Below are 15,956 nucleotides of genomic sequence, written 5' to 3'. Positions count from 1 at the left end.
GTTCATTCTATTGAAATAATTTGACCACCATTTATTTCCTCATATAAAACATACACTTTTTAAAACTAATAAGCTGTATAATATAACCATATTTGGTTTATTTTCCAGGAAAGCCCAAATTTGCTGACATTGTTTTCATCATGGATGGATCGGACAACGTTGGAAAAGCAGGCTTTGAGGACATGCGCAAGGTTGTCTATAGAATTGCCAGCATCCTAGACGTAGCTCCAGACCAAAATCGGATCGGAGTGGTGCAGTACAACGATAATGGACATGCAGAATTTCTGCTCAACACTCACAGCAGCAAGGAGGACGTCCTCAAGAACATCCGGCAGTTCAGGTTTAGGGGGGGCATTGCTAACACTGGAGCTGGGATACGTTTTGCAGAGGAGAGGCTTTTCACAGAGCAAGCTGGCAGTCGTAAAGCCGAGGGTTTTGCTCAGATTGCCGTTCTTCTAACTGGGAGTGCATCTCAAGATGAGGTGGGTCAGTACGCGTGCATGGAGGAGTAGAGAGGCGAGTAGGAGGTTGAAAGTGGCATTGATAACCAATATTACTAAAAGGCAAATAATTTTTATCACATTCATCTTAAGCGAAATACTTAACTTGTTAATCTTTCACTTGTTAATAGTGATAGTCAAGTGTGCTTACCAATACACAACAACAGCATATGTGGTTCGATTTCCCAGCGCGGTGATTGAAACAATGGGCACGTTCATTAAATCCCCCGATGCCACTCTTCACCCAACATTATAAATATGTACACCCACAGTTATAAATGTGTATATATAATTATAAATGTGTACACCCACAGACCGTCTCTTGGCAAGTTGTGTGTGGGTAAGACTTGGGTACTCCCACATCTTCAAAGACGTCTTGTCAGCCTGGAAGATTAGGCCGAAATAACCTCTACAGTGGTTCTATAGAGCTTCGTCCAGTGGAGACCCTTCCTCCAGTAATGGTGTGGCAAAGTAAATTCAAGGGCCCCACCCTAACCTTCCCTGTTTTCAATTGGGATGACTGTGGCATGGGGGCTGATAGGATGTGTGTGCTCGTGGGTGCCATGCAGGTGGAGCGCCGTGCAAAGGCACTCAAAGACTCAGGAGTGACTGTATTTGCACTGGGAGCCAACAAAGCCAACCTTAATGAGCTGAACCTGATTGGAAGTGACCCTTCCGCCAACTTCGTCTTCTACCAGCGGAACTTCCGTGGATTTCTCTCATCTCTTGCACGGATCCTGCAGAGCTTCCTAGGTTTAATTCAGATCAATATTGAAGTCATCGAAGGAGGTATGCTACACTTCTGCTGACAGGCGTCATGCCTCAATGATTGCATTGTCAGCAGCTGCTTCTCGTGCTTTGTAAGCCACTCACATCAAACATTGTTAGATTGTTCGTTAATGGTGACGGAGGTGAAAATATTGCCGATTTTACAATTTCCTTTCTTCGCCCCAGCAGAGAGATACGCCGACATCGTGTTCCTTTTGGATGACACCGACAATGTTGGTAGCACTAATTTCGAGGAACTGCGCAAGCTGGTCATCATGCTTACCGAGGGCTTGAATGTTGGAAAAGACAAGGTGCGCATCGGCATGGCCCAGTACGGAAGACAGCCATCCACAACTTTTTTCCTGAACGCGCATGACACCAAGGAAGAAGTCGCGGCTGGCGTGCGCAGCGCCGTTTTCCGCGGAGGGCCTCGTGCAAACACGGGCTCGGGGATGCGCTTCTTGCAGGAGAACCACTTTGTAGAGCAGGCTGGCAGCCGCGTCCGCCAGGGCTTCCCGCAGATTGCCGTGCTGCTCACGGGTAGTGCCTCGCAGGACAATGCCTCTATGGGGGCCGAGGCAATCAAGGGGGCTGGCGGAACAGTGTTCGCCATTGGGGCCAACCGGGCCCGCCTCGCTGAGCTCAACAGGGTGGCCAGTAGCCCCCCGGAAAATCACGCGTTCTACGTGAACAACTTCGGGGACCTTAGTGGCCTCTACACACAGCTCATGGGAGGCTTCACCACCTTGTTGCGGAGAGATGAGGAGGAAGAGGGTTGGTATTTTGTTTAGTTTCCTATTTGCATGAATAAGTAAAGCTGAATACAGGTATTTTTTTCTTTATTCCTGGTATCTTTCCACTCATGTGGGGTCTGCCTTCCTGATACCTTTTTTCCACTCTTTACCATGCTGGGCCATCTCCAATCCTGGATCAACACTTCTAACTACCTCTCTCAAGGCCTGCCTCTCAGTCTTTGTGACCTTTCTTCCGATTGTGGTGCTCTCTTCTTACGACACGTCCCAGCCACGCAAATGTTTGTGAAATATGATATACTTTTTGCAATCGTATAGAGACAGCTTCTCCATGGCATCTTGAGGCTTCGCTGAGCCCGCTTGTGCGTTTGGTGGAACACAGAAGTGGAGAAGCCGTACGCAGACGTCGTGTTCCTGCTGGACAGCTCGGACGCAGTCGGGCGCAAGAACTTCGAGGGGATGAAGACGTTCGTAGGGCAGATCGTGGAATACCTGGACGTCGACGCCAGCAAGGTCCGCGTGGGCCTGGCGCAGTACAGCGATGCCCCCCGCAACGAGTTTTTCCTGAATACACATGGCAGCAAACCCGACGTGCAGGCAGCCATCCAGCTGGCGCACTTCACTGGTGGTCGAGGTGCCAACACGGGCGAGGCCGTGCGCTCGCTTCTGCAGAATCACTTCACGGCACAAGCTGGCAGCCGGAAGGACGAGGGCTACACGCAGATCGCTGTCATCCTGACGGGCAGCGACTCACAGGATGTGGTGTGTACCATTGTTGCTGTTGTTGTCGGTTGTTATTACTGTTGACACACACATACGTGTATAAAGGTCTGAAAATGTGCCAGTGTCTGTCGCGTTCAATATAAAACAGAATTGGACTCATATCGTGAAATGTGTGCTCACTGGGACTCGTTAGTGTGGCAGCTTCTTGATGGTTGCGGGGAAGGTTAAAGGATTGAATCGAATACTTTTTTTTATTAATAATGGAACAGGCGATTTATTTAAGCGCATGAACCATCGTATTACACTCAGGTCCCTCCCTATATATACATACAGACATACACTGCACTACCAGGACCTGGAAGAATACACGTAGGCAGTGCTGCTCTATCAGGCCGGTGGCTGCATGACCATCATCCTGAATCATGCTTGATTCTCATGTGTCGTGGTTGACAAATGATTCAAAATCGAGTGTCTGATTTGTCATTCTGCTACGCTAGAATGAAGATCAGGTTTAAAGACTCTAAAATTGGTTCGTTGACGTTCGACCTTTTAGAAATAGAAATGCTTGCATGGAGATGCTTGCAGTTAGTATTTTTTAAACATTGCACTTAAGCCCTTTGCATCATTAGGCTCGCGAAAAATTAATAATCATTACTGTCGCAGATGCATCACACCTATCAAGGACGAGTAGATGACACCTTGTGTCACCAAAGCTGCACCCTGGGACAATCTTGCTCGAGGCTTTTGCTCTGTCTACACCCCTTGGACAGGTGGAGCAGCATGCAGCAGCCCTGAAGCAGGAGGGAGTGAAGGTGTTTGCGCTAGGAGCCGAACAGGCCCGGCTTCCTCAGCTCAATGCCCTCGGCAGCCTCCCTTCGGAGCAGCACGTCCTCTATGCGCCCAACTTCAAAGAACTCTTCAGCTCATTCGACCGCTTCCTGCAGTACCTCCGGCTCAAAATACACACTGGCATCTTAGCTGGAGGCAAGTGTTGAATGAACCAAGTGTCTGGAATAAACAATGTGAAGCACGTGCTCGATGCAATCATTTTTAAACACCTACAGAACAGCACAGACGGATCATTGGAGGGCTGATCGTAGCGTTACAAAGTGTCATTGCCATTTACTGGGGTGTTAAGGGGCCCATGCCGTGTATCTCTCCCACAGAAGGGTACGCGGATGTGGTCTTTCTGGTGGATGGCTCGGATGCGGTGGGCCATGATAACTTCCGACATTCATTGGGGCTGGTGAGCCGCGTGGTGGATGCACTGGATGTGGACAAGGACCGCATCCGCATCGGCCTGGCTCAGTACAGCGGGGATCCCCGCGCAGAGTTCTTCCTCAGCACACATGCCGCCAAGAAGGACGTCACCGATGCTATCCGTGGAATCCGCTTTAAAGGCAATGGCTCTTCATGACCATCTCTTTATTTGCAGAAATATGTCGCCATGATGTAGTCTTTCTGTTTGTAATATTTGTCGTGGATCACAGGTAATTGCACGAGATGCTTAAAATCTAAACGTAACAATAACATGGACATCTAACAGTAAGTATCCAGGCAAAATGTCTTCCTACTCTTTGGGTCTTTTGGTAAAGTCACGTAGATAGAAAAATAATACAAAATCACGACGTTTCGATCGCAACACAAGCAATCGTCTTCAGGTGAAATAATACAGTGAGAGAGCTGCTGAAGCAGGATGTTATATAGGCCTGAGATAGGTGCAACCCAAGGGTACCCAATGGGTTCTCCCTTATCTCCAGTGGTAGCCAATGTTTTCATGGAAAAATTTGAGACAGATGCCATCCAGGCATCCATCCTACGTCCATCCTTGTGGAAGAGATACGTAGATGACACGTTCGTCATCTGGCCACATGGCCTGCCAGCATTGAACCAATTCTTCAACCACATCAATTCCATACACCTGGCCATCAAATTCACCATGGAGGTGGAAAAGAATGGCAAGTTACCATTCTTGGATGTTTTAATCGAAAAGAGACCAGATGGCTTATTGGAAAGCCACCCACACAGATGCCTATCTAAAACCTGACTCCAACCACCATCCAGCCCAGAAACATTCCCTCATTAAAACTCTACACCATAGGGCTCGTTGCATTTCCAACCATCACTACCTAGCCAGTGAACTGGAGCATGTACACCAAGCCCTCAAGATGAATGGATATTCGGACTGCACAATCCATAAAGTTGTCACCCCAATCAAAACCATCACCTTGCCATACATAGGAGGGGTCACCAAAAATATTTCCAAAATCATGAGCAAACACAAGATCCAGGTTCGATTCAACACAGTACATACAATTCATGATCTGATCCCATCTGTGAAGGATGTGATCCCTGACATGCAATACCCCGGTGTCTACTAACAAAGTTGTGTCTGCGGCAGTAGTTACATTGGGGAAACTAAGCGACATGTCTCAGACCGTGTTCGTGAACACAAGGCAGAACTGAAACACGGTAGGACAAATACCTCGGCCATGGCTGATCATTGTTTTAACGCTGTGGGCTCACACGAAATAGATTTCGATTTAAAGCTTTCGTGACTGCAGGGATTCATCTTCTTGGTTCTTTCGGTAAAGTCACGTAGAAAGGAAGTAATAAAATAATAAAAATAAAACATAATAAAATGAAATAATTCTCACGACATTTCGGCTACAACGCAAGCAGCCGTCTTCAGGTGAAGAATGAGACACTACCAAGCTAAGAGCTTATATATAAACTGGGTTGGAGGTGGAAGAGCGCCTTAACAAAAAGAATGTGCATATGAAGAGGAATTTAGCATATTCATGGAAAATGCGTAGGAGGTGGGCGGGGGGGGTTTCAAAGTCATATTATGCCCATGCATTATGCAGGATCAGCAGCACCAAGGGGGGGTGCAGGGAGTAGCATTAACAAAGGAAAGGAATGTTAATGATATGTAGCTGCAGTTACTAAACAACCACGTAGAAAACTAAAGTATAAACTACATAAAAACTAAAGTATAAACTGCATAGCACCATCAGTATACTTACTATACTCTACAATAAGCTGAGTTACAAACAGCAAGTAATACATTACAATTCTACGTCGTAAAAATTATATAATATGCTTACATCTAAACTTTATTCTCTTACATCACACGAGCATATACCGTACTATATACTGCCATAGATAAACCCAACGTTAAATTATATACTGTATTACTATAAACCACCTTATACATTTCAACATAACACTATGTATTATTCTACCCACCCTAATGTGTATCGAAATGGTTTATTACGTCCTTCCAATGATTGCTAAGCCAGAATCCATCTTCTCGGTTAAAATTGTCTCTGTGTTTGTATATGTGGATCGCCTCATGAACGAATCTCTCATGATAGCCAGATGGCTTGCAGAGAACCTCTGTCTTGGAGAAGTCAATGTCATGTGAGCCCACTGAGTTGTAACAGTGATCTGCCACGGCTGAGGTGTTTGTCCTACCGTGTTTCAGGTCAGCTTTATGTTCACGGATGCGGTCCGAGACATGTCGTTTGGTTTCCCCAATGTAACTGCTACCACAGAGGCAACTTAGTTTGTAGACACCAGGGTACTGTATGTCTGGAACCACATCTTTTACAGACGGTACCAGATCACGGATTTTATGTACTGTGTTGAATCGGACCTGGATCTTGTGTTTAATCAGGATTTTGGAGATCTTTTTTGTGACCCCAGCAATGTAGGGTAAGGTGATGGTCTTGAAAGGCTCCTCAACAGGATCCTTCTTGATGGTTGGAGTGATGGCTTTGCGGATTGTGTAGTCGGAGTAACCATTAGCCTTAAGAGCTTGGCGTACGTGTTTGAGTTCACTGGGAATGTGTTCATGGTCGGAGATGCATTGGGCTCTATGATATAGAGTCTTGATGAGGGAATTCTTCTGAGATGGATGGTGGTGGGAATCCGGTTTAAGATAAGCATCCGTATGGGTGGCTTTCCTGTAGACAGAGTGGCTCATAGAACCATCAGGTCTCCTTTTGATTAGGACATCCAAAAAGGGTAGCTTGCCATCATTTTCGACTTCCATGGTGAATCTGATGGCTGGGTGTATAGAATTGATGTGGTCGAGAAATTGGTCTAGAGCAGGCCGGCCATGTGGCCAGATGACAAAAGTGTCGTCTACGTACCTCTTCCATAAGGTCGGGCGTAGAGTGGCAGTCTGGATGGCGTCCGTCTCAAATTTCTCCATGAAGATGTTGGCTACAACCGGAGATAGGGGGGAGCCCATTGGGGTGCCCTCAATTTGCTTGTAGAAAGTTTCATTCCAGGTGAAGTATGTATTGGTTAAGCAGTGTCTCACCAGGGGGGGTACCCCAGCATTCAGTCCTTGATGAACCAAGTCTTCAATGATTGCGATGGTGTCAGGTACAGGAACCTTGGTGAATAAGGAAACCACATCAAAACTGACAAGCAGGTCGTCTGGGGACAGGGCAATCCCCTTGATTGTCGATACCAGGTCAGTAGAGTTTAGTACTGCAGAGGTGGTTTTTCCAGTGAAAGGCCGTAGGATTTCAGACAAAAAACGAGCCAATTTATAGGTGGGGGGAGTTGATAGTAGAGACAATGGGACGAAGAGGTGTATCTTCTTTATGTATCTTTGGCAAGCCGTATAATCTTGGTGGCCTGGCTGCAGAAGGTTTCAACGAGAACTGTTTGGTCTGATCAAATAATGCGGTTGAATCAGAAATGATTTTGTTGGTTTTAGTGACGAGGCTGTTGGTGGGGTCTCTTTTTATTTTTGTATAGCTGCCATCGTTGAGTAGTTCTTGAATTTTGTTGTTGTATTCTATTTTGTCCATGATGACAGTGGCATTGCCTTTGTCGGCTGAGAGGATGACAATGTCATCCCTCTTTTTTAATTGAGCTAATTCAAAACGCTCATCTTTGCTGATGTTGCTAGCTGGCATCTTAGCGTTTTTGAGGGTTGCAGAGATTTCGGATCTTGCTACGTCTGCAGCGATGTGACTCAAGCCCTTGAGAGCTACATCTACTCGAGCAATTATATCATTAACTGGTATGTGTCTAGGTGTGACTGCAAAGTTTAGTCCTTTAGCTAAAACGGATTTCAAACCTTCAGAAATAGAACTGTTACTGCGATTAATTACGACTTTGTTAACATCTAGCTTTTCAATGTGTGGGTCCGGTTTCTTGTTTGAGAGGCGGTTGAATTTGGAAATCAAGTTGTCCTTACATTTAGTCGACATAGCGGCAGCTGAAGAGGCAGTCATTTTTTCTACATGTTCCCAATCCGATGTGGACATTGTTGCACTCAAAGATAAGTGTGATTTGTAGAGTGTCTTGTCTAACTGATCTAGTTCGGTGCGCGTAAGTCTGATTTTCTCTGAGATAAGAGCTAAGCTAGTTCTAGACAGAATTCGTTTCGCATTAGAAGAAGTTACAGCAGCAGATGTTAGTGTAAATGCGTTTGGTATTACCTTAGAGTCGCGGCATCTCTTCAGAAAGGTGAGAGACTCGATTAGCTGAGCCTTCTTATCACGGAGCTTGTTGAAGGATCTCAAAGTTATGTGGAAACCCTCCCCGTAGAGGCGGTTAAATTTCGATTTAAAGCTTTCGTGACTGCAGGGATTCATCTTCTTGGTTCTTTCGGTAAAGCCACGTAGAAGGGAAGTAATACGATAATAAAAATAAAACATAATAAAATGAAATAATTCTCACGACGTTTCGGCTACAACGCAAGCAGCCGTCTTCAGGTGAAGAATGAGACACTACCAAGCTAGGAGCTTATATATAAACTGGGTTGGAGGTGTAAGAGCGCCTTAACAAAAAGAATGTGCATATGAAGAGGAATTTAGCATATTCATGGAAAATGCGTAGGAGGTGGGCGGGGGGGGGTTTCAAAGTCTTCTCCAAGACAGAGGTTCACTGCAAGCCATCTGGCTATCATGAGAGATTCGTTCATGAGGCGATCCACATATACAAGCACAGAGACAATTTTAACCGAGAAGATGGATTCTGGCTTAGCAATCATTGGAAGGACGTAATAAACCATTTCGATACACATTAGGGTGGGTAGAATAATACATAGTGTTATGTTGAAATGTATCAGGTATAGGGTGGTTTATAGTAATACAGTATATAATTTAATGTTGGGTTTATCTATGGCAGTATATAGTACGGTATATGCTCGTGTGATGTAAGAGAATAAAGTTTAGATGGAAGCATATTATATAATTTTTACGACGTAGAATTGTAATGTATTACTTGCTGTTAGTAACTCAGCTTATTGTAGAGTATAGTAAGTATACTGATGGTGCTATGCAGTTTATACTTTCGTTTTTTATGTAGTTTATACTTTAGTTTTCTACGTGGTTGTTTAGTAACTACAGCTACATATCATTAACATTCCTTTCCTTTGTTAATGCTACTCCCTGCACCCCCCCTTGGTGCTGCTGATCCTGCATAATGCATGGGAATAATATGACTTTGAAACCCCCCCCGCCCATCTCCTACGCATTTTCCATGAATATGCTAAATTCCTCTTCATATGCACATTCTTTTTGTTAAGGCGCTCTTCCACCTCCAACCCAGTTTATATATAAGCTCCTAGCTTGGTAGTGTCTCATTCTTCACCTGAAGACGGCTGCTTGCGTTGTAGCCGAAACGTCCTGAGAATTATTTCATTTTATTATGTTTTATTTTTATTATTTTATTACTTCCCTTCTACGTGACTTTACCGAAAAAACCAAGAAGATGAATCCCTGCAGTCACGAAAAGCTTTAAATCGAAATTTAACCGCCTCTACAGGGAGGGTTTCCACATAACTTTGAGATCCTTCAACAAGCTCCGTGATAAGAAGGCTCAGCTAATCGAGTCTCTCACCTTTCTGAAGAGATGCCGCGACTCTAAGGTAATACCAAACGCATTTACACTAACATCTGCTGCTGTAACTTCTTCTAATGCGAAACGAATTCTGTCTAGAACTAGCTTAGCTCTTATCTCAGAGAAAATCAGACTTACGCGCACCGAACTAGATCAGTTAGACAAGACACTCTACAAATCACACTTATCTTTGAGTGCAACAATGTCCACATCGGATTGGGAATATGTAGAAAAAATGACTGCCTCTTCAGCTGCCGCTATGTCGACTAAATGTAAGGACAACTTGATTTCCAAATTCAACCGCCTCTCAAACAAGAAACCGGACCCACACATTGAAAAGCTAGATGTTAACAAAGTCGTAATTAATCGCAGTAACAGTTCTATTTCTGAAGGTTTGAAATCCGTTTTAGCTAAAGGACTAAACTTTGCAGTCACACCTAGACACATACCAGTTAATGATATAATTGCTCGAGTAGATGTAGCTCTCAAGGGCTTGAGTCACATCGCTGCAGACGTAGCAAGATCCGAAATCTCTGCAACCCTCAAAAACGCTAAGATGCCAGCTAGCAACATCAGCAAAGATGAGCGTTTTGAATTAGCTCAATTAAAAAAGAGGGATGACATTGTCATCCTCTCAGCCGACAAAGGCAATGCCACTGTCATCATGGACAAAATAGAATACAACAACAAAATTCAAGAACTACTCAACGATGGCAGCTATACAAAAATAAAAAGAGACCCCACCAACAGCCTCGTCACTAAAACCAACAAAATAATTTCTGATTCAACCGCATTATTTGATCAGACCAAACAGTTCTCGTTGAAACCTTCTGCAGCCAGGCCACCAAGATTATACGGCTTGCCAAAGATACATAAAGAAGATACACCTCTTCGTCCCATTGTCTCTACTATCAACTCCCCCACCTATAAATTGGCTCGTTTTTTGTCTGAAATCCTACGGCCTTTCACTGGAAAAACCACCTCTGCAGTACTAAACTCTACTGACCTGGTATCGACAATCAAGGGGATTGCCCTGTCCCCAGACGACCTGCTTGTCAGTTTTGATGTGGTTTCCTTATTCACCAAGGTTCCTGTACCTGACACCATCGCAATCATTGAAGACTTGGTTCATCAAGGACTGAATGCTGGGGTACCCCCCCTGGTGAGACACTGCTTAACCAATACATACTTCACCTGGAATGAAACTTTCTACAAGCAAATTGAGGGCACCCCAATGGGCTCCCCCCTATCTCCGGTTGTAGCCAACATCTTCATGGAGAAATTTGAGACGGACGCCATCCAGACTGCCACTCTACGCCCGACCTTATGGAAGAGGTACGTAGACGACACTTTTGTCATCTGGCCACATGGCCGGCCTGCTCTAGACCAATTTCTCGACCACATCAATTCTATACACCCAGCCATCAGATTCACCATGGAAGTCGAAAATGATGGCAAGCTACCCTTTTTGGATGTCCTAATCAAAAGGAGACCTGATGGTTCTATGAGCCACTCTGTCTACAGGAAAGCCACCCATACGGATGCTTATCTAAAACCGGATTCCCACCACCATCCATCTCAGAAGAATTCCCTCATCAAGACTCTATATCATAGAGCCCAATGCATCTCCGACCATGAACACATTCCCAGTGAACTCAAACACGTACGCCAAGCTCTTAAGGCTAATGGTTACTCCGACTACACAATCCGCAAAGCCATCACTCCAACCATCAAGAAGGATCCTGTTGAGGAGCCTTTCAAGACCATCACCTTACCCTACATTGCTGGGGTCACAAAAAAGATCTCCAAAATCCTGATTAAACACAAGATCCAGGTCCGATTCAACACAGTACATAAAATCCGTGATCTGGTACCGTCTGTAAAAGATGTGGTTCCAGACATACAGTACCCTGGTGTCTACAAACTAAGTTGCCTCTGTGGTAGCAGTTACATTGGGGAAACCAAACGACATGTCTCGGACCGCATCCGTGAACATGAAGCTGACCTGAAACACGGTAGGACAAACACCTCAGCCGTGGCAGATCACTGTTACAACTCAGTGGGCTCACATGACATTGACTTCTCCAAGACAGAGGTTCTCTGCAAGCCATCTGGCTATCATGAGAGATTCGTTCATGAGGCGATCCACATATACAAACACAGAGATAATTTTAACCGAGAAGATGGATTCTGGCTTAGCAATCATTGGAAGGACGTAATAAACCATTTCGATACACATTAGGGTGGGTAGAATAATACAGAGTGTTATGTTGAAATGTATAAGGTATAGGGTGGTTTATAGTAATATAGTATATAATTTAATGTTGGGTTTATCTATGGCAGTATATAGCACGGTATATGCTCATGTGATGTAAGAGAATAAAGTTTAGATGGAAGCATATTATATAATTTTTACGACGTAGAATTGTAATGTATTACTTGCTGTTAGTAACTCAGCTTATTGTAGAGTATAGTAAGTATACTGATGGTGCTATGCAGTTTATACTTTCGTTTTTTATGTAGTTTATACTTTAGTTTTCTACGTGGTTGTTTAGTAACTGCAGCTACATATCATTAACATTCCTTTCCTTTGTTAATGCTACTCCCTGCACCCCCCCCCCCCTTCGTGCTGCTGATCCTGCATAATGCATGGGCATAATATGACTTTGAAACCCCCCCCGCCCACCTCCTACGCATTTTCCATGAATATGCTAAATTCCTCTTCATATGCACATTCTTTTTGTTAAGGCGCTCTTCCACCTCCAACCCAGTTTATATATAAGCTCCTAGCTTGGTAGTGTCTCATTCTTCACCTGAAGACGGCTGCTTGCGTTGTAGCTGAAACGTCGTGAGAATTATTTCATTTTATTATGTTTTATTTTTATTATTTTATTACTTCCCTTCTACGTGACTTTACCGAAAGAACCAAGAAGACGAAATAGATTTTTCCAAGACGAAGGTACTTTGCAAACCTACTGGCTATCAACAAAGATTTGTTCATGAAGCCATCCAAATATATAAACACAGACACAATTTCAACCAAGAAGATGGGTACAAACTGAGCAATCACTGGAAGGACGTTATTAACCACTTTAAGTCATAATTGGCTCTGATGTTTCCATCCTACCTGCTGATGTTAGCAGTTATTTCCGACTCTCTGAGTTGCATTGCCAGGTTGGAGGTCTTTGCATTGACAGGCTGGTTGTCTTACTAGTGTAGGGATATTGATGGGATGTGTACACTTACCTGCAGGGGCAGTCAGGGTCCAGTAGGGGCAGTCGTTATATCCCTAGCCCAAAGGCAGGTGGGGGGCTGCGGGGTGTTCTAGGATCCCCCGGGATCCCTCCCGATAGGAGGGGGCTGCAGGGTGTCCTGGGATCCCCCGGAGCCCCCTCTCTAGAAGGTAGGTGGAACCAGGGCTGACGTACGGGTGCTGGGTTTAAAAGCTGGACCCCGGGAAGGGTCCGGGGCCAGTCCAAGACAGAAGCCAGAAGACCAACTAGATAGGACCCTGGGACCCCTAGCCCCGCTGCCCCTGTAAGGGCCGGGACTCTGTGTGGCTCAGTGGTGAGACCCTGGGTACCCCTGGCCCGACGTCCTTGTAAGGGCCGGGTCCGAGTGGGCCAGTGATCGGAGCCCGCACCCTGGCTAGGTCGGATTAGAGTAGCCTCACCTAGGCACCCATAGCCGGAGGACCCAGAGTAGTGGTCCCGTGTTAGGGCATGTTAGCCCAGAGGCAGTACCTCCCCAGGCAGTGGTTATAGAAGGGCCGGTGCCCTGAGTGAGTCGGGGCTGTACTGTCAAGAGTTGTATCAGATAAAGTGTTGCCTCAAAGATCTGTGTCCGACGTCTCTAGAACTCACTACCTTTGGTGTCGGAAGTGAACATGGATACACGTCGGAAGACACGTACCCGCAGCTCAGACAGTGACGGCGGCAGTCGTGCGGGGGTGGTGACTCCGCCCGAGGACAGCATCACGCCGCCAGCCGAGGAGCCGGCCGCTTCGTTGCCCGCTGCTTCCCTGCCGTCACAGAGCCTGCTGCGGGAGGCGCATCTCCGCCTTGCGGAGCTGCTCCAAGCCGCGGCCGCCATCCTCGGCAGTATTCACCAGGCGGAGGCTGCTGCGGTGTTGGGGGAGACGGAGCAGCATCCATCGGATGCCACAACCGCGGTCACCGCCAAAAATTTGAAATTCCCGCCACAGCGGGAGGAACTTCTGCCAGGCAAGCATTGGCCGCTGGGGGCCATGTCACTTCCGGGGCCGACGGCGTCCAACCAGGTGGCGCCGCGTCATTGGCGCTGTGACCGCTTCCTGCGGGTGACATCTTGGTGGGCGTGGAGGTTCCCGGACCAGCGGCAGCCGCGTCTTCATCGCCGGTCGGAGAACGCGCCACCAACGTCCAGCAACGCCTGCCGGCATTGAAGGCGTTTTATGCGGCGGGGGGCGATTGGGCGGCCTTTCAGTGCCGGTTCGTTTCCCATATGGAGAGATTGAGGTGCTCCATGCCCTCCCGGCTACGCTGGATGACGATGCCCTCGCCTCCTTCATCACGGTCCCTCCGGCCGATCGGTCCATGCTGCAAGACACCCTTCGCCAGATGCAGGTGATTTATGGGCCACCTTCCGACTCCTGCCACCGCTTCGATACCAGGAAGAGAGCGGAGGCCGAGTCTGTGCTAGCGTTCCACAGCGCTCTGCTGGCCCTGGCAAGGGCCACCTACCTCCACATGGACCAGGAGGCGATCGACTCGCTGGTACTCCAGAAGCTCCTAAGCCTGGCTCAGAAGCTCAGGATCGTCATGCCGGCGGCCGACAATGACTATTTCAACTCCCTGCGGGCTGCAAGGTGCGTCCAGGCGCACCTGCGGCTGCGGGGGGGGGGGGGGGGGGGGTGACCGTCGCCGCCTGCATTGCTTCAATGGAGGGCCAGGAACACGAGGACGACATGGTCCATGACCAGGCCTTCTCTGCATCGGTGGGGGGGAGCCGGAAAACGGCTGATCATTGGCCCCTGCGGGACCGCCGACAGCGCGACCGACCAGCCCCATGCCAGGACGGCGTGGCCATCACATGCTACAACTGCGGGCTACATGGACACGTGGCATCTGGCTACCGGGCCCCCCGACGCCGCACCCCTGGGCCTCCTCCTCCGGCGCCTCGCTCACCTTCGACTCCACGCTGGATCCAGGCAAGTCACGGCACCTCACGCTCTCGGCCCCCATTCTCGTCACGCATTCACCTTCACACAACACAGGGTGGCCATGCGTCGGAAGGGGGGGATCCGAAGGGGTTGGTGAGCGACAGGGCACTCGGACCGAGTCTGTGGTCTGAGTTGGCCCATAGGGTCGTTGCCACGGCCGCGGGATCATCCGCTGTCGTAGGTTCCATTGAGGGGGTTGACGTCCGGATGTTGGTCGACACGGGAGCGTCGGCGACCATCATCTCGGACCTCATGTACAACATCTTGCCCGACAAGTGTCGTCCCCTGCGGACTGTTGATGTGCTGTGCTTTGCCGCTAATGGGGGTTCATTGGGGATAACTGGCAGGATTGACGCCCAGATCCGCATCGGCGATGTTAAATTGCAAGGGCCTGTTTTGGTTTCATCAACCCTCGCCGTTCCATGCCTCTTGGGCACGGACTCTTTGGCAAGAATGCCCATCAAATTCTCATTGACCAAGGGTGTATCAAGCTCCCCTCCGGCCGACGCATGGCTTTCTTTCCCTCACCCACTCGCTTGCGCACGGCGTTCGCCACGGTTCAAGCGTTGGTGTCTCGTACGGTTTGCGTACCGGCCGGTTGTCAAATGTTCGTTCCTCTCCGGTTTCAAAAACCTCTTGCGTCGGATGCGCTTGCTGGAGGGGTGCTGCTCAGTCCTTCTAACACGGTGGTGCGGGGATTGGATTTTGTGGGTGCGCAGACGCTCATATTGGGTGCCAGTGAACCTTTCATTCATGTCCTGAATGCGGGGTCATGGACAACTGTTATTCCCCAAGGAACGGTGCTTGTACACGCATCACCGGTCCTTGTGGGAGACTCGTTGGTAGGTCATGATTCCGAATGGATTGACGCACTTTGTTCAGGGTGTATGAACTTGTTGCCATCACGGCGTCTTAAATTGTGTGTGCTCTTGCGGGACTTCGCTGATGTCTTTAGCAAGGGTAAATTTGACATTGGCTGCACCAAGCTGCTCAGTCACCACATTGACACGGGTGACGCTGCGCCTATCCAACAGAATCCATTCCGCTTAAGCCCGACCGAGAAAGAACACGTACGGATTGCTGTCAATAACATGCTGGCAGCCGATATTATCTCACCATCCACCAGTCCGTGGGGAGCGCCCA

At 47.6% G+C, this 15,956-nt stretch overlaps 1 protein-coding gene across 1 annotated transcript in view; it reads left to right on the top strand.

Moving 5' to 3' along the window:
- LOC144717906 (collagen alpha-3(VI) chain-like) overlaps positions 1-15,956 on the top strand; it is a 59,049-nt gene that overhangs the window by 6,394 nt on the left and 36,699 nt on the right. Inside the window, 6 exon segments of the mRNA XM_078593707.1 lie at positions 109-482; positions 1,070-1,289; positions 1,458-2,042; positions 2,403-2,782; positions 3,514-3,727; positions 3,910-4,143. Coding sequence (XP_078449833.1) covers positions 109-482; positions 1,070-1,289; positions 1,458-2,042; positions 2,403-2,782; positions 3,514-3,727; positions 3,910-4,143 — 2,007 coding nt within the window.

The sequence above is a fragment of the Lampetra planeri genome, chromosome 1 (assembly GCF_965212315.1).
Source record: "Lampetra planeri chromosome 1, kcLamPlan1.2.h2, whole genome shotgun sequence".
NCBI lineage: Eukaryota > Metazoa > Chordata > Hyperoartia > Petromyzontiformes > Petromyzontidae > Lampetra > Lampetra planeri.
This window is presented reverse-complemented; position numbering and strand designations above follow the sequence as displayed.